The 27,543-nt window shown below is 43.0% G+C and overlaps 1 protein-coding gene across 1 annotated transcript; it reads left to right on the forward strand.

Annotated features, from left to right (window-relative positions):
- Nucleotides 1-27,522, forward strand: LOC134944363 (taste receptor type 2 member 40-like). The gene is made up of 2 exons (XM_063932942.1): nt 1-66; nt 26,917-27,522. Exons 1-2 carry the CDS (start codon nt 1-3, stop codon nt 27,520-27,522), a joined length of 672 nt encoding a protein of 223 aa, XP_063789012.1.
- The last annotated feature ends 21 nt before the right edge of the window (nt 27,523-27,543 follow it).

Here is a 27,543-nt window from a genome sequence, read left to right on the forward strand (position 1 = left end):
ATGTTGGATGTGGGGAACAAAGAAGAATTCAATGGTTATAATGATGCAGGAAGCCTGAGGGATAGTGTAAGGCTCATTGTGACGACATCAGCAGAACAGAGAAGCCTGGCTACTGTAGGAAGAATAATAGAAGTTTTATTTAGAGTTTTGCTTAATACTGTAGCAACAATATAACTCACCAGCAGCGTCATAACAATTACTCTTATCAGCTGATTGCGCCCCCGGGTCATGTGACATCATCTGTAAGTCACCCAATGTTTCAGCTCTATATAAGCGCAGGTAGAACTTTGGGAATCATTTCAGATTCATCCGTCAATTAGGTATTATAAGATAGAGAGTAACCTCATTGTTTCATGTAAAATGGGAACAATTACTGGATACCGGAAGCTTCTGTGCTCACTTGGGCAGAATTATAACTAAAGGGCTAAGACGCTATTAGGAAGTTACAAGTGATACTACATTCAGTGGCGGTTCTTGCCACGGGCAAGCAGGACTTTTGCCCGGGTCCCCGTCCTCGGCGCCTCCTGTGAAGGGAACTAGACGCTATGCGTCTAGTTTCCCTTCGTGGAGAGTAACTGCTGAGCGGTGCGCGATGACGTCATCGCGCACCGCACAGCAAAGGTCCTCTCCACGAAGGGAACTAGACGCATAGCGTCTAGTTTCTCTTCGTGGAGAGGACCTTTTGCTGTGCGGTGCGCGATGACGTCATCGCGCACCGCTCAGCATTCAAGCGGCGCTTTCAATGTACAGGGGGCGTGACTCACCACGCCCCCTGTATCAGGCCACGCCCCTTTCCTGCCCGGGGCGCTCTGCGCCCTTGAACCGGCCCTGACTACATTATAACATCTATTAATAAATATGTGATATGTGTCCAATAATTTATATCTCCTAACATTAATGACTAATCTGTGAGATGTATTCATTTGTGTCTTACTACTCCAAATAATTCACCACCACTTATCAAATAGATCAGAGGTTCTCTGCAGTCCAGGTTTTACAGATATCCCTGCTTGAGCCCAGGTGGTCAAATCAAGTTGGTAGTAATTAAGTCATCTTTGCTCAAGTATGGATATCTTTAAAATCTTCACTGTAGTGGCGGCGTTTGGGATATTCTGATATATTATGTGATTATAATACAGTAATTAACGCTGATTATATTTGAGGGATTAGAATGGAAATGTAATATATCTCTGTACTGCAATAAATGAATCACATTAATTTTACTTAAAAATTTGTTAAGGGTAAACATTTTTATTCTATGTGTTTAATTTAGGGATCAATCAATTTTGGTTTTAGTAATTATTTATTTTAAAATTATTTGTTGAAAATTTGACACTAAGTACTGATCTGCCGCCATCAATAAATATTCCTGCATTTATTTCCCTTAGTGAGAAATCTTTTTCTATAATGAAATACAATAATTAATTGAATTTGTCCCATTTCTGTTACCTATTGGCCAATGTGCCTGTACTCTCATTAGAATACTGTACAGTAGCCACCCGGCCGCATTATGAGAGTAACGACATTACAGAGCAGCGCGGAACTCAGAATTCTGTCCAGCAAATGCAGGTGACTAAAATACATATTATACATAACACCTACAATGGGGAACATACTGTATAAAGATGGATACGGGTGACAAAGGAATATATACTGCGCTGTCAGAGACCCTATGGTGCCATCATGTAGACCTCTGTTACTTCACCGCAATATGTGGATTATTAAATGTAATTTTTAGTAAGAGAAGAATGTGTGTGTGTGTGTGTGTGTTGACAATGCTAAATTCCTTTGCCTTATAACAACCCTTTATGAAGCTAAGAACACTGTACGCTGTTTACTTAAGAAGTACCGTAATGGTACGCTAGTTGCGTAACGATCGCTCAGCCGTAGGCGAGACGCTCAAGCGTCACGTTCGCTCACGGCCCAGCGATCACAGGACACGTTATTGGTTATGTCTAGGGTAATGATTCGCTATGGCGTAGCTTACGCTCGAGACCACGAGGAGGTCACCAGCGATGCAGACGCTCACAACACTATACCTTTATGATAAAACCTTATACCAATGAAATACACTGAATACCTTAATGTGAGTACAGGGTGTAAGTGCAACCTTGTGTAACCTGACTAACTACAAAGCTGCTTGAGCGTCACCGACGCTCAAGTGAACACTTAACACTATAGGAAATACACAGATGCTGGTTTAGGTTCCAAGGCCTATTAACTGTATTATATCTAATATACTTGTAAAAGGGGATAACAGTACAATTGATACACTACAATATAACAGAGACTTCCTAACCACAGAACTAAACAATAAATACAAAAAGACAATACTACACTGACCTAAATGCAATACAATACAATACTATCTAATACAATACAATACTAGCCTAGTCTAGGGGAGATATGAGAGAACAGATCAGAGAGAGAGAGAGAGAGATAGAGAGAGAGAGGGAGAGAGAGAGAGAGAGAGAGAGAGAGAGAGAGAGAGAGAGATTGGCTCACAGAAAGACAATGATAACATTAAATAAGAGACAACATGGTTGCAGATAAAACTACACATGTGAGAGACAATCGCTGCGCAGTTAGTCAATGCTGAATACAGCATGGGATGGAAGCTAGACTCTATTTTGAGAAACCTCCACTTGATTCCAAAGACCACACCACATGGCTGAAAGGGGGAGGGGAAGACATCCAGCAGCAGCCATTTTAGATTTGCAGGTCCAAACACATGGCACTTTATTCCAAAATGTCCAAGCCTCAAAACAATGCATATGTTCTGATTTTACAATTCCAAACCATCTAAAACACCTTTCACAATGTAATCCAACTTCCTAGAACCATCTCATAATTTCACATCCCAAACAACTTCAGTATCTCAATAACCAGAGCATATTCATCACAAGACCAGATCACAATGTAATTAACACAAACGTAACTGCATGGTGGTATTTATGATTAACAGGATATATATATTATAACTAACCAGCACAATCTATTTTAAATCTCCATAGGCAAACAAATACCACAAATATTATGCTACAGATTGTATACTGTTCCAATTCATCACGGACTTCACAGAGTATCCACAAACACCCAACAATCACACAACCAAGTTACAATATCCTATTTAAACCAGAAAGCAATCTATCTGTTTCCTTATCTAGCCATGTGAGGTTCAATACTTAGCCTTTAGTTTGGAGGATGTCCTGGGGATTCAGCCGCCATGCTGCTGGGTGCTAGGTAGCTGTGTGTGTGTGTGAGTGTAGCTACATTACATCTGTTCTCTGAGGCCACACCTGACCACTACCTTCCTGTTTGACCAGTACCTGGGGGAGGGGTCTTTCTTTCTCCTTTGTATTGAGTCACCATTCTCTTTGTATGTGCTAATCAGGTTCAGCCCTGAAAACTTAGTAAAAGGTTGTCTTGAGCATCCATTGTTCTAACAATATGATCTTAGCTTTTATACATATAATCATATCTATCCGCTGCAATGTCCCACAACAACACAACAGGCCTCAAACTAACCCACACCTCATTCTGCTTGCTTCAATACCAAACATGATGTGTTTATCTGGTTCGGTTCGAATGATACACATCCATGACATTAATTCATCAGCCAATTCTAAATCTCCATTATGTCTGGTGTTTGCTGTGCTCGCTGCGCATATTTGCAAGTATAGCGGCTTATATGTGTGCAGTTTATATGGTCTCTCTATGTAATATTTTTGACTTTGACAGTCCACCCTTTGGCAGTCACCAATAACTGCCACTTCCTAAAACATTTCAAAAAGAGAAAAATATATGTCAGGGGTTAATACATTTCCATGGTTGGGTAAGGGAGGAGAGAGGAGAAGGTGTGAAGAGGGTATGACCTAGTGAGAAAGCAGAAGCATGTGTGTATGAATCCATGTTTGGGGGGGTCATGTATCATCGTGCCGTACGTGTTGTACATCAAGCTTCGAGGTATTGCGAAGTATACATTTGAATTCCTTCTTATCCCGTACTAAGGGTCTGTGGATGGGCTGTCAAACTTTACCGAGCTCATTTCGGCTGTGGTTGTAACAAAATGGGGGAGCACATTTTAGTTGATGATACATGAATGGGGGAGGTATGTGGTTGCTGATATCTGTGCCTGTATTCCCTATCGTCTATGTGTGTCGTTACCTGAGGGTTGTAGAGATGAAGATAAAGAACACTTACGAAAAATGCAATGATATTCTATGTCAGGGAAATGTACATCTGTCGTCGAAGTTGTTTTCGGTATCTGTTGAGAGTCGTCTTCTTTGCGCTGTATTGCTCCTTAGGCATGAGCAAATAGCTTTGTCTGAGCCATCAGATTTACAAAAATGTTGGGCTAGCGTGAGTTTAAAGATACTAGGGAAACTGGGGATCCATGGCAAAGTTCATCAAGTGTCCATATTTAAAGTTGTCAAATCTTCTTCTTTGGTGCTTGTCTGTTGTCTGTATACATCTCGTCTCGTCAGCTTCCTCGTCCAAGGGGGTCTTTGTATCTTGGAGAAAAAGCAGAAAAACAGGTGAAAGAAACGGACCGTATAATCGCATTTTCATCACATTCTGGTTTCTATCATTGGGTCATAAATCAAATCCAGGTTAATTACAGTTTCCTCACTCCTCAAGCTCATCACTTTTGTACTTTGTTTGCACCTCATTAAAGCCTGCCCGCATCTAAATATCAATCCAATCGATATAACGACACCTAAGATACATAGTAGAAACTTTCCAACATCCATTATGACTCCTTGAGCCCACTCTCCTAAACCGGAGAACCAATTTCGCGGGTTCAGCCATGACACCCAACCAGTCAGCTCATTACCTACAGCAGCAAGGGTGAGATTGTGTTTTCGACGAAATTCCCACTTCAATTGGAGAATATCGTCCATCTTTTGGTCTATGACCTCTACCGGATCCTCGGTGCTATTTGTGATATACGTGCAACACTTTATGCCGTACTGTGTTGCCAATGTAACACAATATCCGCCTGTTACTGCTGTAAGATAATTAAGAACCATCCTATGCTGAACTAGTTCTGTTTTATAAGCTTGAAGTTCTCTTCCAGTGTATCTAAACGTGTCATCATACATTTCAGTGATATTATCTAACAAATTGGCGAGTGCGGAAATGTATCTATAATTCATCACTCCCCGAGCGGTACGAGTGAAATCTAACGCTACCAGAACCTGAATCCCGGTGGATTCATGGATGAGATCAGAGGCCGGATGCTCTAACCTTTCTGACAGTTGTCTTTTAACTCGGTGCTCGTAATGAGTGTGAGTATAAGGAGCTTGGGCACCACGGTGTATGTCCTTCATTTTGTCATGTGTAACAGTCATCACTTCAGGCAATACTTTTCCAATATAACACAATCCTTCAGAGTTTGGGGCAAGCCATTTGTACGCCTTTCTCCCGCATATGAAATATGCATCATCGGGGAGAACATAAGGGACGGAGAAGGACATGACCATGTTACAAACCTTCCAGGTGAAATCTCCTGACCCTAATTCTTCCAACTGCTTAATGCACGTATCGGTTTGTACGATATGTGCACAGTATCCTGGTGATACCTCTCCAACTCTAGTAATCCTATTCCCTAAGGTATATCGATACCGGAAAGATTTTCCTCTACTGGCTATGTGGCGTACGAGCTCTGTATCTGTAGGCATTCTATCTGCTCTGTGTGAAAAGGTCATGGTAAGGTTGCTCCATGACACTTCCCAATTTCCCGGTTTACGGGGATTGGAGATATTAAAACATAAGAGGGACCTATCCACATGGTATTGGTGGAGCTTCAAACTAGGAGGGCTGGAGATGTTAAACCTCCGGTCCACCGGTCTCCCACCCCTTAGCTCAAGTACCTCCCCTAACGTTAAAGGAAATGGTACTAGCCCTGATTTGCTATGACCCTGAGGTACTTGAGAGCATACCCAACAATCTGTTTTATTTAACACGTTACCCACTAAGGAGTGATGGTCACTCAATGGATGCTGGTCCATATGGATATTAAGACTGGATTGGCATTTCTTTATGCATCCATCTTCAACCATTGTCACAGAGCCTACAGATACAGTTTTTCTTTTTTTTGAACTAACAATCCTTCAAAGAAAATGTTTACAGATAACATGGTTGTTAGATCGTGCCCGGTACTCGCCTTTGCTTGGTGATTGGGTTGCTATTGGAATTTTACACCTCCGTCTCAGTCATCAGGACCTTTCTGGATCCTTTCTCGACCTCACTGGTACTCTCACCGAAACAGACTGCTCTGGTCAACATCATGGTTAACGGGAAAATCCATATCACAGTCTCTTGGGGCAAGTCCATCTTACAGGAGGAGAAAAGAAGAAATTTGTAATGGGGGTATAAGAAAACAGTTTGAGGGGGAGAGAACTTGTTACGATAATAAGTTCTCTCGTCTTGTTGTTCTTCTTGTTCGGCTGTCCTCTCAAAGGTGCTGTCTCTCAGTCTTCCAAACGAACATTCTGGTGATGCAATATTCCTTCCTAACCGGCGATCTTTCTGTAAGGAGAAAAAAAATCTGGCATTACCATTGGTCCAACTGAGGGGTGACATACCATCTTTAAACCATGGAAACATGAGTGAGGAGAGAGAGAAAATAAAAAACAAAAGAGATAGAGAACAATTCATGTGCATATATACATTACATAACCCGACAATAACCACCAATAAGAGAAGAGAAACAAAGCATTTTTAAACGTTGTCAACATTAAGAAAACATTGTCAGACTATTAGGCTGTCGTATCTACGTGTCTAATGGTTTCCTTGAGCAGTCCCTCCCCACCAGCACTTGCATTATTCCACTGTCTGTATCTGGCCAGAATACATTGTGGTGGATAGGTCATGCTGGGGTTTGGTAGACTTCTGCAAGGACCAAGCGAATATGCAATGTTTGAATTCTTACCAATAATCGTCAGAGATGGGGATAGAGAGAGAAAGAAAAAACATTTTTCACAAATACATTTACAACGTTTAACCTGGTCATTCCTGTGTCTTCAGTGAATGACCTCCCAATTTATTAACCGTTACCTCAGGCTTGCCTCCATTCCTAATAATCACCTTTCCTGCCTATGTGATCCTTGATTATAATGGTGTGTCATAACTTTTGAAGTTCCTCCATGTGCCAATGGCCTGGGGTTTTGGTTGATTTGATGCCTCCTCAAACGCTTGGATGCTCATCACCATCAACCGCTTTCCCTGTACCTACCTGATTCCTTGGATACCATGATTATGTCATTGTCTAGGGGGTTGGTATACCTTCTGTGAATCTTTGATCATACAGTTAGATCTTTCCTAGGATCTGGGTAATCAGACATGATTGATCTCAATTCTGTCCGGGACCAGGGATGGCGCATTGCACTGTCCTTGACGGGAATGGTTCCCTGATCGTCAGTCTTCCCATTGGGGACTGTGATCACCCTGACAGGACTAAACTCAATCACATCACCTTGTTTTGGTCTTATAATATGGGGTACATTTGTTTGTGCGTGATATAAAACATTGTACGTACCTGTGGACACGACCTCACCTGACCCTCCGTTAGGGGGTTTGATTATTGCCTTTACCAATTTGGTCGTGTCCACCTGGATGTCTTGTAGGATGGCTTCTGGAAGAGGTGCTGACATCGTTCTGGGCTCACTTTCTTGTTTGTATTCCTGAGGGAGGTTTGACATGGGGTGCAGCTTGCACAGGTTAATAGTTGTACATTCAACAGTATTACAATAATCATGGTTACATTTATTACACTTATCCTTATAATCTATATTACAGTTGCTAAGAGCGTTTTTATTGTTCCACCTTTGTGCTTTTCTCTCCGCAATCAACTCCTCTCCTGCTGCCATATCTCTCCTCTCAAGATAAGAGTCAGAAAAGTCAATAGACTCTTTTTGTAATTCACTTTCCTGTTGCCATAACTGTAAATATTCATAATGTTTATTTTGTCTCTTCGTTGGTTCAATGAGACTTATCCTCCTCCTTAAATTTTGTAACACTACTGGACTAAAGCTACCTATTCTTGGGAATTTGTCCCTGTCTTGTACAGTCATTCTCTCCCATTCATCACATAAAACTTCAGCGTGATTTCCATATTTCTTACACATCACATATCGTGCCGACCCGATGGATCGGTTCTCTGAATCAACCCGAACCGAGGTTGATCGCCCCCTACCTGAACAAATGGCCCCCATAATCTGCAGGCGTTGCCTATTCCTCCTTGAATATCAAGGCTTTCAGCGAACCCTTACAAACAAACCAAGATGTCCTTGGGCAGGCCGGCGGTGGTGGTTTATCAAGTACCCCACTTACTTCTCGCCCACGTTGGCCTGTGCTGCAATCACTGTAGCCAGAGCTGCTGGACCCAACCTAGGGCCCCTGTGAACCTTTAGTTTACTGGAACATATGAGGGTTACCCGCAGGACACTTACTCTTTCCAGTAAAGTTGGGGTTGTTAGATAGTTCCTGAGTGACCAGCGAACTTCCCTTCCAAAAATAAAAAATTACACAAATCACGTCAGAATGTACAGATAGCGTTTGTGACCACTTTACTCTAATGGTATTAGGTCAGATTACTAACTACTGCACACAATAACGTGCGGTCCAATCGTTCAGTATACGAGCACTACTTGTCATGTACTGAAAGATCAATGGAATCTATGTTTCCGGCTGCGATTCCTTCAGCCAGAGCTTGTATGGCCTATATGGGTTCTGCACCAACACCCCAGGCGTTGTGCCACTGGACTTTTGTAGCGGACCTTTTACCTTACGACCTCCTGGTCTTGTTACCTTATGACCTCCTGGTCTCGTTACCTTATGGTCCGCTATACTCTAATGCTCAAATATTATTTAACCAGGGATGCCTCCCTGGCCACCGTATATGTCACTTACACGTATGTCCCTTGACGAGTACCCGGCTTTCCTTTTGGTTCCACCTTAAAGTTATATAAACTTTTGTATACAAAACACACTCACTCAACACATGTACACTTTTGTTTCTATATCTATTTCTGCGCAGAAATTGTCTTTAGGCCAAAAGTGTTACCAATTAGGAGCAGGATCTGTTAAACTAAATTTCCGATTTTCCAAAAATAGATTTGCGTTATTTACCGCTTCGCGTTATTTACCGCTGTGCGTTACTTCAACTTTTTCGTGACTTGAGCTACGTGAGCGTAACCGGACGCTACGTTGCGTAATGAACGCTGCGTGCGTCTGCCTTTTGGATTGCGTACGCTAGTCTTTGTTAGCGACACGTGTACGCAATGCAAAGGATCCACCGTAACACAATATATTTTTATCAATGTAAATGATCCCTGATCATCTACCGCAATCCACACTGACTGCCTTGTATCTCAGACAAACCGTGTGTTTGTTCTATACTTTAACTATCACCTCTACTATTAAATAACAGCAAATCTCTTTTTAGCACTTTCTATCAACTATAAAATTTGGCAAACAGGAATAGTGATATACGAAAAATGAAATACACAAGTGAAAAGAAATGCAGGTATGTATGCGTACGCAAGACAAAAGAAAAATAAACAGTTTTAAAAAGACACAAGCGTTTTGTTCTTACTTCCGGTTACCGGGTTCCTTCAGCACCCTTTATCTAAGCGAAGCAGACGCTTATCCCGTCAGCACTGTGAGACAACCTCCCACCCTTTGCTGGAGGGATAATGTCTGCTGATCTACCTAGTGCAGATGTGAGAAGTATAGGACGAGCCCGCAATTGACAATGCTAAATTCCTTTGCCTTATAACAACCCTTTATGAAGCTAAGAACACTGTACGCTGTTTACTTAAGAAGTACCGTAATGGTACGCTAGTTGCGTAACGATCGCTCAGCCGTAGGCGAGACGCTCAAGCGTCACGTTCGCTCACGGCCCAGCGATCACAGGACACGTTATTGGTTATGTCTAGGGTAATGATTCGCTATGGCGTAGCTTACGCTCGAGACCACGAGGAGGTCACCAGCGATGCAGACGCTCACAACACTATACCTTTATGATAAAACCTTATACCAATGAAATACACTGAATACCTTAATGTGAGTACAGGGTGTAAGTGCAACCTTGTGTAACCTGACTAACTACAAAGCTGCTTGAGCGTCACCGACGCTCAAGTGAACACTTAACACTATAGGAAATACACAGATGCTGGTTTAGGTTCCAAGGCCTATTAACTGTATTATATCTAATATACTTGTAAAAGGGGATAACAGTACAATTGATACACTACAATATAACAGAGACTTCCTAACCACAGAACTAAACAATAAATACAAAAAGACAATACTACACTGACCTAAATGCAATACAATACAATACTATCTAATACAATACAATACTAGCCTAGTCTAGGGGAGATATGAGAGAACAGATCAGAGAGAGAGAGAGAGAGATAGAGAGAGAGAGGGAGAGAGAGAGAGAGAGAGAGAGAGAGAGAGAGAGAGATTGGCTCACAGAAAGACAATGATAACATTAAATAAGAGACAACATGGTTGCAGATAAAACTACACATGTGAGAGACAATCGCTGCGCAGTTAGTCAATGCTGAATACAGCATGGGATGGAAGCTAGACTCTATTTTGAGAAACCTCCACTTGATTCCAAAGACCACACCACATGGCTGAAAGGGGGAGGGGAAGACATCCAGCAGCAGCCATTTTAGATTTGCAGGTCCAAACACATGGCACTTTATTCCAAAATGTCCAAGCCTCAAAACAATGCATATGTTCTGATTTTACAATTCCAAACCATCTAAAACACCTTTCACAATGTAATCCAACTTCCTAGAACCATCTCATAATTTCACATCCCAAACAACTTCAGTATCTCAATAACCAGAGCATATTCATCACAAGACCAGATCACAATGTAATTAACACAAACGTAACTGCATGGTGGTATTTATGATTAACAGGATATATATATTATAACTAACCAGCACAATCTATTTTAAATCTCCATAGGCAAACAAATACCACAAATATTATGCTACAGATTGTATACTGTTCCAATTCATCACGGACTTCACAGAGTATCCACAAACACCCAACAATCACACAACCAAGTTACAATATCCTATTTAAACCAGAAAGCAATCTATCTGTTTCCTTATCTAGCCATGTGAGGTTCAATACTTAGCCTTTAGTTTGGAGGATGTCCTGGGGATTCAGCCGCCATGCTGCTGGGTGCTAGGTAGCTGTGTGTGTGTGTGAGTGTAGCTACATTACATCTGTTCTCTGAGGCCACACCTGACCACTACCTTCCTGTTTGACCAGTACCTGGGGGAGGGGTCTTTCTTTCTCCTTTGTATTGAGTCACCATTCTCTTTGTATGTGCTAATCAGGTTCAGCCCTGAAAACTTAGTAAAAGGTTGTCTTGAGCATCCATTGTTCTAACAATATGATCTTAGCTTTTATACATATAATCATATCTATCCGCTGCAATGTCCCCCAACAACACAACAGGCCTCAAACTAACCCACACCTCATTCTGCTTGCTTCAATACCAAACATGATGTGTTTATCTGGTTCGGTTCGAATGATACACATCCATGACATTAATTCATCAGCCAATTCTAAATCTCCATTATGTCTGGTGTTTGCTGTGCTCGCTGCGCATATTTGCAAGTATAGCGGCTTATATGTGTGCAGTTTATATGGTCTCTCTATGTAATATTTTTGACTTTGACAGTGTGTGTGTGTGTGTGTGTGTGTGTGTGTGTGTGTGTGTCTGTGTAATGAAAAACTGCAGTATAATTATACTTGCACGTTTTAGCTAATGCAAAATAAGCACATTAACAATTCTTGTATTATTTATAAAATTAATAAAAATGTTATTGTGTCACATTTGTAAATGTAATCTCACTTATATAACTGTAATTTTTATTAATTAATTCCCCTCTGTCATATCTGACACCCCCTTCCCTCCTCAATGGTCTTTAACATCAGATAGCTAGCATCACAGCGCTCAGGACTCAGATGAACGCTAATATCCATGTAATTACCACTAGACTATGGTTTTTCTTCCTTACATATTGGATTATGGGACTGGATTTAACAAAAAAAATAGCTTTCCATAATAAAGCATAATAGCAAAGGCTACAGTCTACCGCCACTGGCATATGGCCTGATAATGTAAAACTACAGGAGACCCGTACATGGCGGTCTACCTAGAGTTCCTGCTGGTGTCCTGCAGTCAGGGAGATAACATCATTTAGTCCCTCATATAGATTTCTCCCAGTCACCATAAAAAGGGAATCAGGAGGCAGGGATGGATTTATGATAAGCCGGCTATTAGTGAATGTTATTGCCGACAGTGATAAATGAAAGAAACAGAGAATGGGCCAAGTGTAACAGGGTCCAGGTTTTTTGTGCGGGACAAACTCGCACCTATTCGCACACTAAAAAGCGCGATTTTATCCAAAAACTCGGCCAATGTAATAGCCTGCAAGTTTTCAGGTTCAAGGCTATTACATTACGAGAGTGTGTATGAGTTTTCTTGTATGAGAACATTGTAGTGTGAGTTTCAGTACACTCTGTGAGTTTGACAGAAGCATGCACAGGTCACTGAGATCCGAGCACGCTCCTGCATGACAAAGTTTACATAGAGTTAAAAATGTACAAAAACAGCATGCAGTCCCCCCCCCCCCCCCCCCCCCACCCCCAGTACTGGGACGTTAGAGCCAGTCCTGATTTTTTTTAAAATGAGAAAAAATGAGTGAGTTTTTATTGTAACAACCAGCACTGGAGACGTAGGGGTCCCTCGTATTTGTGAAACCAGCATCAAGCTCCACTAGCCAAGGAGGTAATGCTACAGCTGGGTGACATGCATATATTGGTCCTGACAGCTGTAGCATTTCCCGCTTCCCAACTAGTCAGCCCTGGCCAGGGTACCCTGGGGAGTGGAGACCCCCCCAATAAAGGGATATCCCCCTCCCAATTTCAGGTCCCAGAAAGCCTCCACTGCTGCTGGTATTTGGAGAACCACAAGTAACAGCATGTAGGGCATTAAAGGGCCTGTTGGTACCTGTAGTTCCATCTGTAAATGAAATATTAAAATAAAGTCAGGACACACACACCATAGAAAGTAAATGTTTATTAAACACCCTTGCACACTCATACTCACACTCACACATGCTTACCTACATCCCCTGTAGCCCTTTGGTCCTCTTCTTTAGTATAATACAGTGTATCCTGTAAAAACAAAAACAATATTCATCATTATTCCAGTGTAGACCAGTTCTCTGCATTCCAGTAGGTATCCGGGGGTTAAAAATAAATAAGCGCTATACCTATAGCAATGGATGTTAGAGATCTTTGTGTGACCACATAGATCCCCTTTCCCAAATGCCGGACTCGGCGTATCACTAGGAGAGCCACCAGCCAATCAGGGAGTGCCACGTAGTGCCACTCTGCTGATTGGCTATGTGCTCCTGCGCTGGCGATCACGCTTTTCCCATATGCTTCTATGGTAAGAAAGATCTCAAAGAAGCGTATGGTGGAATCGCATCATTATGTGGTTAATCGCAAGCTTAATTGAGGTGAACCACAAGCTTGACCTGTTTTAACCTCAATTAATCTTGTGGATAAACACATAATGCCGCAGTTCCTACCTTACACTTCTATGGGACCTCTCTCTCCATACTAGTGTATGATTGGAGGCTTGTGATCCCTAATTTAGTAAACATAAATTCCAAATAAAAATAATTTCTAAATGACACCTGCCATTGTTGAGAGATAGATGTTTTACAAAAAATTCTAATATACAAATACATATAATAAAAAATACTGGTCATGTGTATGTAAGTATTGTTAAGTATGTATTAAAATGCTGTACTTAAAAATGTGTTCTCCTGTTGCCATATGTACAGATGTAGCCATGCTCATCTATCCTCCATGTGGTGTGTAGTGCAATAACCTGGTCACATTATGATTCCCTGCACCTGTCGCAGCATGACGTATTCAGTCACAGTGTAATGGATTGAGTCTCCGGTGGGTGCAATATTGGTGTTCGTCCACCAGGTGTCACTTTTCAAAACCACCATTGCGCATGTGTGAAGTCTCCATTATAAAGTGAAACGATGCATCCGCAGTCTCACACTGAATATAGGCAGGCCACATATCATTTTAATCAGCAGAGTCTGCTCGTGCATTCTACATATAAGACACATTTACACCCAACATTAGCAGATCTGCCCGGGAACTGACTGCTCACTCATGCCAGGTATCACATGGTGCATGCACAATGCTAACATGCCTTACAAATGAACATGCCTTCTGGGCTCCCTTCCCCCAACCAAAGTCATCATGAGCCACTTATTTACATAATGTACTGACTGTGTTGTGTTTGACATTTACTAAGCAGTACACCCAGTCTGTGATGTCACAAGTCTCACGGAGGGTGGGGTTGGGGGTGGGGGAGGCTGGCTATTAAAGCAATGGGGAGGCCTGGGAAGAAGTACAGTAAACTCAGTCTCAAAGATTACACTCTCTTAATATTAAAAGCCACACATGTATTGTATATCTGTGTAAAATGTAGTAAGCACAGGGTTTTTTTGCAGCTGAATGGTTTATCTACGTACATGTCTGAGTCTGCATGCGAAGCATGACAGAACTTGTTTTGGGGACATTAGAAATAATGTTAGGTTCTTGAATGGGTTGTTGTTCACACCCTTCTTTTAACAGGTCCAGCACTCCTCTGTGTTGTCTTCCATACAGGAGTTCAAATGGGCTAAAACCTGTAGAAGCCTGTGGCACTTCCCATACTGTGAACATCAAATAGGACAACATTAAGTCCCAATATTGAATGTCTTGATTGATGGCCCACCAAATCATTTGTTTGAGAGTCTGGTTGACCCTATCTACTATTAGTTTGGGGGTGATAGACTAAAGTTGTTTTTCTTTCCACCCCCAACAACCAACACAAGTCTTACATTAATTTGGACATAAAAAGTATTGGTCAGTTAGAACCTCCTTAGGTATGCCCACACGGGTATTAAGCATTGCCAGCTGGCGAGAAATGGTACTGGATTTAATATTTCTTAGAGGTATTGCTTCGAGATATCTAGTAGAGTAATCTAATATTACCAGTATGTATTGGTGGGGTATGGGACTTAGGGTCGACAGTGTCTAGGTTGACACACATTAGGTCGACACCTATTGGTCGACAGTGACTAGGTCAACACAGGAAATGGGTCGACACAGCCATTAGGTCGACATGGAAAAAGATCGACATGAGTTTTTATGGGGTTTTTTGTCATTTTCTTCATAAAGGGACAGGGAACCCCAATTAGTGCACCATATCTCCTCACATAGCTCGCTTCACTCACCATGCTTCGGGCAAGGTGCCTTATTCTGCTACCACTGTGCTCGACACAGTTTACCATTCCCAATTGTAGTCCACGTGGATCATAAAGTATGAAAAAGTTGAAAAAATGAATAAAAAAATGTGAAAAACTCATGTTGAACTTTTCCATGTCGACCTTGTTCATGTCGACCCAATGGTCATATCAACATATTTCCTGTGTCGACCTACTCAATGTCAACCAATAGGTGTTGTCCTAATGTGAGTCAACCTAGACAGTGTTGACCTAGACTCCGGATACCGTATTGGTGACCCTGAGCTGACTTCTCAATTGGACCAATCAAATCCAGTCCAATCCGTTTGAATGGAACAGAAATGACTGGCAGGAGCACCAAGGGAGCTCTAAACTAGGGTCTGGGAGCTGTCCTCTGACTTGCTATAAAAGAATCACAAAAGAAGAAGAGTCCAGAAATCACAGAAAAGATATGGAGGAGTATCTAGAAGATGGTACTTTATAGAAGTGAGAATAATTCATTGTAGTTTAATATCCAAATGGTAAAGAGAGAAGACTAGTCATGATGAGGTAATTCACCGTAGAGATGAGACTTAGTCATGATGATGTGACACCGGTATTTATAATCCAAACGATATGATGCATTGTAATCGCAGTCAGGAATTTCACAGCAGTTGTGCGACTTAATCACAGAGAGGTTATCAAAGCCAAACCACTCCAAGCATGAAGAAATGGTAACTGCCAGAAAGTGATGGTTGAGATCGTAATTCCGCAGTTAGATGGTATGGCATCTGAGATGCAATAATATTGGAGGTAGAGGCAAGATGACCAGGCACTCAATATGATTCCACAGGCTACACTGCAAGATTTCCCAGACAAGGCACAAACCAGCAACTTCACACAAGGTGTAAATATAACCAGCAACTTGGAGTTGACCGGAAGAACTTTTTAAAAGAGAGTCCACCAATCAGCAAAGATCCAGAGTAGGAGGAGGTCTAATGACCAATACATAGCAGCTGTAAAGCTGCATGAAGTAGCTGTCAGCCAGAGAGGTCTCCCAGCCACCCCCACAGCCACCCGGCGTCACAGTCTCCCGGCAACCAGAGATGCATTGAGCCCTGGCATCCTGGTTGCCAAGGAGCCTGTGGCCGGACACCGAGCGTAAGCTAGCGTCTCCTAGCAAATGCAGTGAACGAGCCGCGGAAGCTTTTGACAATAACATGGTGTGCCTTATGGAGGAAAACATTCTCTATTTTGCCATTTATTTCTACAACACCTTGAAAAGCATAAACAAGATTATCATCATTTAATTAATCATGTGCAAAGTCTGGCAAAGACACGTCCTTGTCAACAGGTGACTAGTCATCTTCCGGACTGCTGTGACCATTGCTTGTTTTGCCATATTCCTGACCAAGGAATGAGAAGACACATCAGCTGAGTTTTCATCTGTGGAATGGTTTCTCAGTCTTCTAACCTCTTTGGTTTCCACCCCTTAATATGCTGGGAGAGACTGAGGTCTGCAGATGGATCAAGCTGACAGGGTTCCATCCCAATATCAGGGGGTACAGAGATTTTGGGGCCACTGCGGCCATAATGTATAGGACTCATCCATTAACTAACAGTAGAAATTGTACTCGGGAATTCTCTTGTGTGGCCCCATGAACACAAAGTACCCTTACAGGTGGAAACAGCTGATCTGCTTCTCTCAGAACTAGCCCTTTTGATACAATGAAAAGTTCACTCCCGATATCCACAAGGGCCCAGACCTCTCTGCCCTACTGTCACTTGGAACAAGGTTGAATCTTTAGGGGAAGTAAGCCTGGTGCACATACTAAAAGTTGGTCTAGCCACTTTGCCTGTCTTGCACTTCATGGGTTCGGACTGCTTCAGGCAATCACAATGAATATCCCCGACTCCCCACATTCATAACAGACTACCACAGGGCTCCTTACGATAGCTTCCGTTAGACCCAAGGTGCATGGCTTGGGTACGGGTTGTGGGTCCTGGTAAGGCACATTTGTCATCAGTTACTGCCTGATAACTGTAGTCAATTCCTCAATAGTGTGGGAGGCAGCCTGCAGAGCCCACCTCTCTACACCTGGACCCATCCCCATATACAGTGATCTATGGCTACTATTTCCACCACTCGACTCAATGTGTATACCTCTGGCTTTAACCTTGCCTTTCCCAGTCTGGCCAATTCTGCTAGCTGGATTCAGGGGGGCTTCTGAAGGTGAAAAGTCGAGGAACCTTTGAGCATTGCTCGCTCCTGTCACCCCTATTCTACCAAGTATAGCCGTCTTTAGTTGGGTATAAGAAGTGGCTTGCTGCTCAGGGAGGTCAGTATAAGCTTTCTGAGCTTCCCCGGTTAAATATGTAACATAGCAACATAGTTAGTGAGGTTGAAAAGGGACAAATTGCTCATCGGGTTCAACCTGTATTATAATTCTTCCCCTATTCTGTATTAAGCTGAGTTTACTATAATGTCCCTGCTGAAGTGATGTTTTAAGACCAATTAACAACTATAATTCGTGCTCTTCCCAAAATATAATTATTTTAAATGCTATATCCTTGGATATCTTTTTCAGTTAGACATTTATCTAATCCCTTTTTAAATGTATTTACTGACTCCACCATTACTACCTTCTCTGGCAGAGAGTTCCAAATCCTTACGGCCCTTACTGCAAAGAGCCCTTTCCTACGTTGGGGCCAGCTCATTGGCCCATTCTTCCCTCTGCCAACCTAGGCAAGTTGCAGTCCTTTCACAGGTGTACAAATACTGTATGCGGCAACATCATCAGTTGTCATTATTTTCTGCAACACCTTTGACTCTTGGCCTGCGCCCTCTTTCTCCCCCTGAAATGGTCTCTATTTCCCTCCCCCTGACACATCTATCTCTCCCTCATTCTCACTGATACACTCTCCCTCTCAGTCTCTTCATCTCTCACTATTTCTTTACCTGCCGCTGTCTCTCTCTTTCTCTGTCTCTCTCCCTTACTCTCCCTGACATCCCCCCTCTCTCTTTCTCTCCCTGACACCCCGTCTCTCATTGTCTTTCCCTCTTTCTCTCCTTTACAATCTCGCACTCTTGCTCCCCTGTTTCTCTCTACCTCTCTACCTTGCATTCTCTCACTTTCACTCGCACCCCTCCCTCTCTCTCTAGCTCCTCCTTCTCTCTCTCTCTCTCTCTCTCTGACACCCTCTCTCTCTCTCTCTCTCTCTCTCTCTCTCGCTCCTCTCTTTCTCTCATTTCATATTTTTCCATGAAGCCTTCTCTTTCTCCCTGACCACCTCTCTCTCCCTCCAGCTCCTCTCTCTTTTTCTCTCTCTCTCTTTCCCCCCGACACCCTTTTTGTCAACCACTCCCCTCACTCTTCCCCCCCCCCTAAAGCTGGGTACACATTAGACAATGTCATCCATGAATGATATCGTTAATGATTTCCCTTGAGCTGCCTGGTAACTCCCTGACAAACGATTTAGTGCATACACCCTGAACAATATCGCTAACAATATCGTTTAATGACGTCATCCTGTCACCGCTCCAAACATGCAGTCATTGACGATATAGTCAAAATTGAGCTGCATGTACAGATGACAAAAGACCTCATTAAAGAACCGCGAAGCGCACATTGTTAACGATATTGAGCATACACACTGGACGATATAGCAAACATTATCGCTCAGAAGGAACAAAATTAGTGATATCATTTAAAATATCACCTAGTGTGCACCAGCTTTAGGCGCATTGTAGTGACAGTGGTGGGGTCCTTTCAAGATTTTGCTATGGGGCCCACAAAACTAAAGTTACGCCCCTGACTGAGTCTGAAATCTTTTATACTCTCCACCATGCTGGATCCACCCAGTCCTCACGCCACTGCTCGACATATATATATATTACTGATTATAACGGTAAAAAATCCACAAAAACAAGTGGGCGCTAGTGTGCTGGCTATGAGACAATTTAATCGGTAATGACTGCTGCTTCACAAATTGAGGTGCTGAACCTCAAAAAGACAGAAACTGAATAACAAACACAGTGAAGCGCTGTCATGAACGATATTGTTATTTATTTAAAAAAAATTCACAATGTATTAAAAGATAAGAATGAACATCCTGTAACTAAAAACATATAACCTCTTAGTAACATGCACAAAACACTGTAGCAATTTGGTATGTCTCGCTGGAGAAACTTCCCTATAAACAATGTGTCCGTTTGTGCTTAGGATGATATATTATAGCACTCTGCAATCGACCAGACCTCTTTATATGAAAGTCCACACGTGGGTTAACTGGACATATGAGCCCGTTGGATATTTTTAAAGTCCATCCATGATATGGAAATTGACAAAGTTCACAGCTATATGATCCACTCCGTTATTAACGGGGATTAAGGGGGATTGTTCTCACCTCCTAGACTCCGGTGGTGTTAGGCAGAACTTGAAAGGCTTAACAAAGGGGTTATATATTTTATATATACTATATGGAGCACAATAACAGCTTTTAAGCATGAACGCTATTTGGCAGTCTGTTATTTCTGCTTACGGTTGTGTCTCTAAAGCTCTAGCCCCCACAGTGTACTAACAGCCTACTGCCCCACTGTGTCCTCCAAACCAGCCCCAAAAGTGTACCACCAGCCTTACTTCCCCACTGTGTCCTCCAAACCAACCCCAACAGTGTACCACCAGCCCTACTGCCCCACTGTGTCCCCCAAACCAGCCCCAACAGTGCACCACCAGCCCTACTTCCCCACTGTGTCCCCCAAACCAGCCCCAACAGTGTACCACCAGCCCTGCTGCCCCACTGTGTCCCCCAAACCAGCCCCAGCAGTGTACTACCAGCCCTAGCTCCCACTGTGTCCCCAAAGCAAGCCCTAGCCCCCAGAGTCCCTCCAGCTCTAGACCCACAATGTCCTTCCAGCCTTAGACCCAGAGTGTCCTTCCAGCCCTAACCCCCACAGTGTACCACCAGCCCTACTGCCCCACTGTGTCCCCCAACCCTGCCCCAACAGTGTACCACCAGCCCTAGCCCCCACAGTGTCCCACCAGCCCTAGCCCCTACAGTATCCCTCCATCCCTAAGCCCACAATGTCCCTTCAGCACTAGTCCCACTGTGTCCCTCCAGCCATAGCCTCTACAGTGTCCCACAAGCCAGCTTCCACAGTGTCATATCACCCATAGACCGCATAGTACCCTCCAGCCATAGACGCCAGTCTCCCTCCAGCCCTAGACCCAAAATGTCCCTCCAGCCCCAGAACCAGAGTGAACCACAAGCCAGCCCATGCAGTGTCCCTCAAGCCCCCACTCTTACCTTCAATGTCTTCAGCTGCCCACCACAGCTACACTGGGGCTCTCATTTCACATACAGTACAAAGTGACATAACACAGTGCACATATATATCCACTTACCAACTAATACATTTCTATATTCAATAATAAAAACACTCATATATGAATATACAGATAAATAACAGCAGTCTAGTCACACAGTCTATTGTCAAGGCTTACACAGAACATACTGTAGGAATATTACTAGCCGCCATCCTGGCTCATCCCAGCAGCGGGTACCAGCTGTTGACTGCAGCTGGGACACTGCATCATGACAGCCATGGGTGCTTCTGACAGTCACTTAGCAACAGGCGCCACACAGTAGTATAGTTCCTAAGCAGACGGGACACTTTATGTGTGATATGAGCAGTTGCACTGGATTATTGGTAGGAGGCTGAGCTGAATCGTAGCAGCTGATTGGCCCCTTCTCCTGTTATTAGTCAGCCAGCCCAGCACCTCAATGCCAGTGATAGTTTTATGCTACAAGTCTGTTGCTGTGGTATATGCTCCCTGGCTCTGCTCTGTGTTCTGCTGCTTGGGTAGAAGCTCCAGAACAACTATCTTGTGTTTACCCTGCCTGTGCCTTGTCTATGTACTTAAGCTCAGTGTTGGGAACCTTGGTTATTCCTGTATTACCTTGAGTTCCCGTTACCTAGACATAGTAACTACAGTGTCCTATAAAAACCCTGTTCTCTCCAGTGGTTGCTGTATCTTTATCCAACAGGGTGGCCCCTGTCTCATCCCTGCAGCTTAGTCCCATCTCCATCTGCTCCTGCTGTTTCCTAGTGATCACCCGGCGATTGTTTAAATCCCTACTGTTCCAAGTGTAGGACCAGGCAGCATCCTAAGTACCGGTGAGTGTGTTGTACTCTAAGGGAACACTAGGTGGCTGTTGGCAGAAGAACCCACTGGTGTGACTCTAGGGGTTTATATAATTATTTGGATGTTTCATAACAAGAGATCACTGTCACACTCACTCAATTCCTGAACAGCCTACTGAAAGTGATTTTCTAACCTAATGGGGATACTCATTGGCTATTGTATTGTAAACTTTGAAATAAATGTCTGGCTATAAATGTGACACACACACACACACTCACACACTCACACACTCACTCTCACACACACACACACACACACACACACACACACACACACTCACACACTCACACACTCACACACTCTCACACACACACACACACACACACACACACACACACACACACACACTCTCACTCTCACACACACACACACACACACACACACACACACACACACACACACTAAACCCAACTTTAACGCTTCTAAATGTCAAGTCCAAAAGATGCACTAAATTCAATGCAATGGGCAGCACGGATGGTGTAATGGTTAGCATTACTGCCTCACACACTGAGGTCATGAGGGATGACAGCGGTCAAAGTACTCACTGTGGCATCCCAGCACTGTGAAACCCGACACCTATAGTGAGGTACCTAACCCTAATCCCTAACCCCCAATAACCCTCCCTTCCCACAATTTAAACCTACCCTACCCCACCTGCAGCCTAACCCTCACCAGTGGTGCCTAACCCTCCCTTCCAACAGCCTAAAACTATCCCACCCTGCCCCCACAGCCTATCCCTCCCCAGGGGTGCCTAACCCTAACCCCCCCTCCCAAAGTCAGATACAGCCAATTTGATGCCCTAGGCAAGATTTGGGCTGGTGCCTCCTAGCACCGCCGCTTGTTCTGCATCTGAACTAACAACACTTGGGCAGTTGGGCCCACCAGGAGATTAGCATGTGCCCCTGTGGGCCAGTTCAACCCTGCATAATGCCACCCAGTACTGCACCTTACACATATACCCCACATTAATAATGCCCATAATACACATCATTCCACACAGTAATGCCCCTTACACATCTGCTCCACATTAGTAATGCCCATAATACACATAATGCCACCCAGTAAAGCACCTTACACATATGCCCCACATTAGTAATGCCCATAATACACATAATTCCAATCAGTAATGCACCGTACAGTCGTACACATATGCCCCACATTAGTAATGGCCACAATACACATAATTCCAATCAGTAATGCACCGTACACATATGCCCCACATTAGTAATGGCCATAATAAATATAATGCCACACAGTAATGTCCCTTACATATATGCCCTACATTATTGTTATCTATAATACACATAATGCCACACAGTAATGCACCTTACACATATACCCCACATTAATAATGCCCATAATACACATCATTCCACATAGTAATGCCCTTTACACATATGTCCCACATTAGTAATGTCCATAATACACATAATTCCAATCAGTAATGCACCGTACACATATGCCCAACATTAGTAATGGCCATAATACACGTCACACAGTAATGCCCCTTATACATATGCCCCACATTAGTAATGCCTATAATGCACATAATGCCACACAGTAATGGCCCTTAGACATATGCCCTACATTAGAAATGCCCATAATACACATAATGCCACACAGAAATGCACCTTACACATATGCCCCACATTAGTAATGTCTATAATACACATAATGCCACACAGTATTGCACCTTACACATATGCCCCACATTAGTAATGTCTATAATACACATAATGCCAAACAGTATTGCACTTAATACATATGCACCACATTATTAATGCCCATAACACATATAATGCCACACAGTAATGTCCCTTACACATACACCCTAAAGTAGTAATGCCCATAATACACATAGTGCCACACAGTAATGGCCCTTAGACATATGCCCTACATTAGTAATGCCCATACTACACATAATGCCAAACAGTAATGCACCTTACACTTATGCCCCACATTAGTAATGTCTATAATACATATAATGCCACACAGTATTGCACATTACATATATGCCCCACATTAGTAATGTCTATAATACATATAATGCCACACAGTATTGCACCTTATACATATGCCCCACATTGGTAATGCCCATAACACATATAATGCCGCACAGTAATGCACCTTACACATATGCCCCACATTAGTAATGCCCATAATACACATAATGCCACACAGTATTGCACCTTATACATATGCCCCACATTAGTAATGTCCATACTACACATAATGCCACACAGTAATGCACCTTACACATATGCCCCACATAAGTAATGCCCATAATACACATAATGTCACACAGTATTGCACCTTATACATATGCCCCCACATTAGTAATGCCCATAATACACATAACGCCACACAGTAATGCACCTTATACATATGCACCACATTAGTAATGCCCATAATACACATAATGTCACACAGTAATGCCCCTTACACATATACCCCACTTTAGTAATGCCCATAATACACATAACGCCACACAGTAATGCACCTTATACATATGCCCCACATTAGTAATGCCCATAATACACATAATGCCACACAGTAATGCACCTTACACATATGCCCCACATTAGTAATGTCCATAATGCATATAATTCCACACAGTAATTCCCCTTACACATATGCCCTACATTAGTAATGCCCATAATACACATAATACCACACAGTAATGCCCATAATACACATAATTCCACACAGTAATGCCCCTTTCACATATGCCTCATATTAGTAATGTCTATAATACACATAATTCCACACATTAAAGCCCATTACACATATGCCCCACATAAGAATGCCCATAATACACATAATGCCACACATCTATGCCCCTTACACATAATTCCACACAGTTATGCCCCTTACACATATGCCCCACATTAGTAATGCCCATAATACACATAACGCCACACAGTAATGCACCTTATACATATGCACCACATTAGTAATGCCCATAATACACATAATGTCACACAGTAATGCCCCTTACACATATACCCCACATTAGTAATGCCCATAATACACATAATGCCACACAGTAATGCACCTTATACATATGCCCCACATTAGTAATGCCCATAATACACATAATGCCACACAGTAATGCACCTTACACATATGCCCCACATTAGTAATGTCCATAATGCATATAATTCCACACAGTAATTCCCCTTACACATATGCCCCACATTAGTAATGCCCATAATACACATAATACCTCACAGTAATGCCCATAATACACATAGTTCCACACAGTAATGCCCCTTTCACATATGCCTCATATTAGTAATGTCTATAATACACATAATTCCACACATTAATGCCCATTACACATATGCCCCACATAAGAATGCCCATAATACACATAATTCCACACATCTATGCCCCTTACACATATGCCCCACATTAGTAATGCTAGATTTTTTTTTTACTTTCTTTTGCTTGCTGCCAGTCAGTGTGTGCACCCATGCAGCTCCCTAGATCTGTGACTGAGCTTTGTGAGATGGGGCTTGCACTCACACCCATTAAAGGGGCACCCGTAAAAGGGTTGTGACCTCACAGGGTATGCCATCCTTTGCAAGCCTCACCTTTTATTTTCACTTTCCGGTTGGACACAGATAGCCAGCCCAACTTGCTGGATGTACACAGATGGCAGCAATGTCCAGATACTGCCATACTTGCTGGTTATACAAACAGACCAATAACAAACATGTAGCTACTGTCCATTCTCTTCAATCACCAATGTTTTTGCTGGTGTCTGTTACTCCCAGCAACTGCATGCCCTTTATTTTATACTGCTGGAAGTCATGCTGCACTGATGTTTCATATAGAAATAGTACAACGCAACTTACTGACCACATTACAGTGCTTGGTGACAGGGGATTTTTATGGCATGGATTGATTGAGAAATAAAGTGTGAGGAGAACACTGACGATGTTACGTCCCTGCAGACACCTGGGGTTTGCACAGGGAAAAAGGACACACACAGGATGGCAGGATCCCACTCCCTCATGTGCACACTTTAAGCACAAGCAATATAGGTGATATCAGTATTATGTGGAACAGTCTTCCAAAATACACATGTGGTATCATATGGAGCCATCCAGTAATAACCTTATATAGTCTGTGGAAATGTCACAGATCCAAGAATTGCAGTTACAGGGCTTCTGCTGTCTGAGGTCTCACAGATCAGGGACATTCAAGCACATTGGAGAGAGTTTAAGGGACTGTCTGCAATCTACTTGACAAATGTAATCAGCAGTGTATAAAAGTACTGACTGAATACATATGGAAAGTAACATATAATTTGCAGACTGTCCCTCCCAACATGAGATCCTGCAGAGACATGCTTAGATGCCCCTAGACATGCTTGGATGCCCAAGGGAAAATGCTTAGCCTGCCTATAGCAAAGGCTGTCTCTACGCCCTCCCCGCAGCCTAACCCTCCCACCCCCACAGCCTAACTCTAACCCACCCCCTGCAGCCTAAACCTAACCTTTCCCCCTTGCAACTTACCTCACCTGAGTGGCGGAAGTGCTCTTGTTCGGGATCCCGGGAATGGCATTGTAATTCATGTCGGGATCCCAGGCTCAGTATTATGAACAGTGGTGGGATTTCAGCATTTGTATTCCGAATGCCAGGACTCCCAATGCTGGGATCCTGACCGCATCCCGGTCTGCATGCAAAAGCAGCACCCATATATTATGCAAAGTCTAGCCAATGGGGCATATATTCACCCACCCCAGACCTGTGCCCCCACCCTCACAGGTGTCTCTGCTGCCCTGGTTACCTTTGGTTCATTTTTTTGTTACATTTAGTTTAATTTTCTTATTTACCCAGTATATCTGTTGCTAGAAATAAAACAATATAAATCCTATCCCAGCTTCCTCTCCTCCCGTCTCTCCAGTGTCACAGAGGACATTAATATACACACAGGGAAACCAGATATCACCCAGATTTGCATGTCTCACCCTGCTCCGTGCTCCCTCTGCCCGGCATGTAATCATTACACCACTGGCACTTGTCACATCTGCTGTCATTATATTATTAAGGGAAACAGGACAGGTCGCCCGGCTGTGCAGAATGCAGCTGTCTGTGCAGAGTGTGATAAGCATCATTTTATCTATAATCGGGATACATGGAATCATCATAAACTCCGCCATATTCTCTGTGTACATCAGACTCTGGAGAACGAGCAATAGACTCGGAGCCAGTGACCCAATCCTGCTCTCTATGGCTCTCACCAATCTCTTCATGGCGTGCACAATAGTGTTGAACTATTACTTGTGTACTTTTCTCATTCAAAACAACACAGGAATATACTTTTTAATGTTTTATGTCCTGTTTGTCCTGCAGAATATGAGTTTGTGGAACACCGCCTGGCTCTCCATCTGCTACTGTGTGAAACTCGTCACCGTTACCCACCGGATCTTCCTCTGGGTGAAAATGTGGTTTCCCTCTTCCATCACCAAACTCCTCATAGGATCAGCAATATGGTCAGTTCTGGTGAATTTGCCCTTTTTCTGGACAGCAGAGATGATGTTTCTACAGAAAACAAATATTACTGATGGGTCAGGAAGTTTTGTAATAGAGTTGAATGTCCTTTATTCTGTGACTAATATGATGCTGAGTTACGTCCTGCCCTTTACCCTGACTTTCTTCTGCATTGGGCTCAGTGTGACGTCTCTCCTGCACCATGTCTGGAGGATCAGGCAGAACGTGTCCCAGGACAGCTCATCCCCTCAGCTCCAGGCTCTTGTTCGGGCGGCTGTGACAATGACGCTCCATGTGCTGTTGGACCTGATCTTTCTAATTATCCTCATTTATGTATTTGCAGTGACTTTCTACTTGAATCCTGTGACAGAAATGTTATTTTGGGTGTATTTCTTCTCATATCCATCAGTAATTAGTTTCATACTGATCTTTGGAAACCCCAAGTTAAGGAGAAGTCTCTCCAGATGAGACTTTTCCTCATGGTCATTA

This window comes from Pseudophryne corroboree, chromosome 7, assembly GCF_028390025.1.
Source record: "Pseudophryne corroboree isolate aPseCor3 chromosome 7, aPseCor3.hap2, whole genome shotgun sequence".
Classification (NCBI taxonomy): domain Eukaryota; kingdom Metazoa; phylum Chordata; class Amphibia; order Anura; family Myobatrachidae; genus Pseudophryne; species Pseudophryne corroboree.

Bases quoted from the DNA above. Each gene is read 5' to 3' on its own strand.
- LOC134944363 (XM_063932942.1), top strand. From the start codon at position 1: ATGTTGGATGTGGGGAACAAAGAAGAATTCAATGGTTATAATGATGCA. The intron at 67-26,916 runs GTAAGGCTCATT...TTTGTCCTGCAG, and splicing joins CAGGAAGCCTGAGGGATAGT to AATATGAGTTTGTGGAACAC.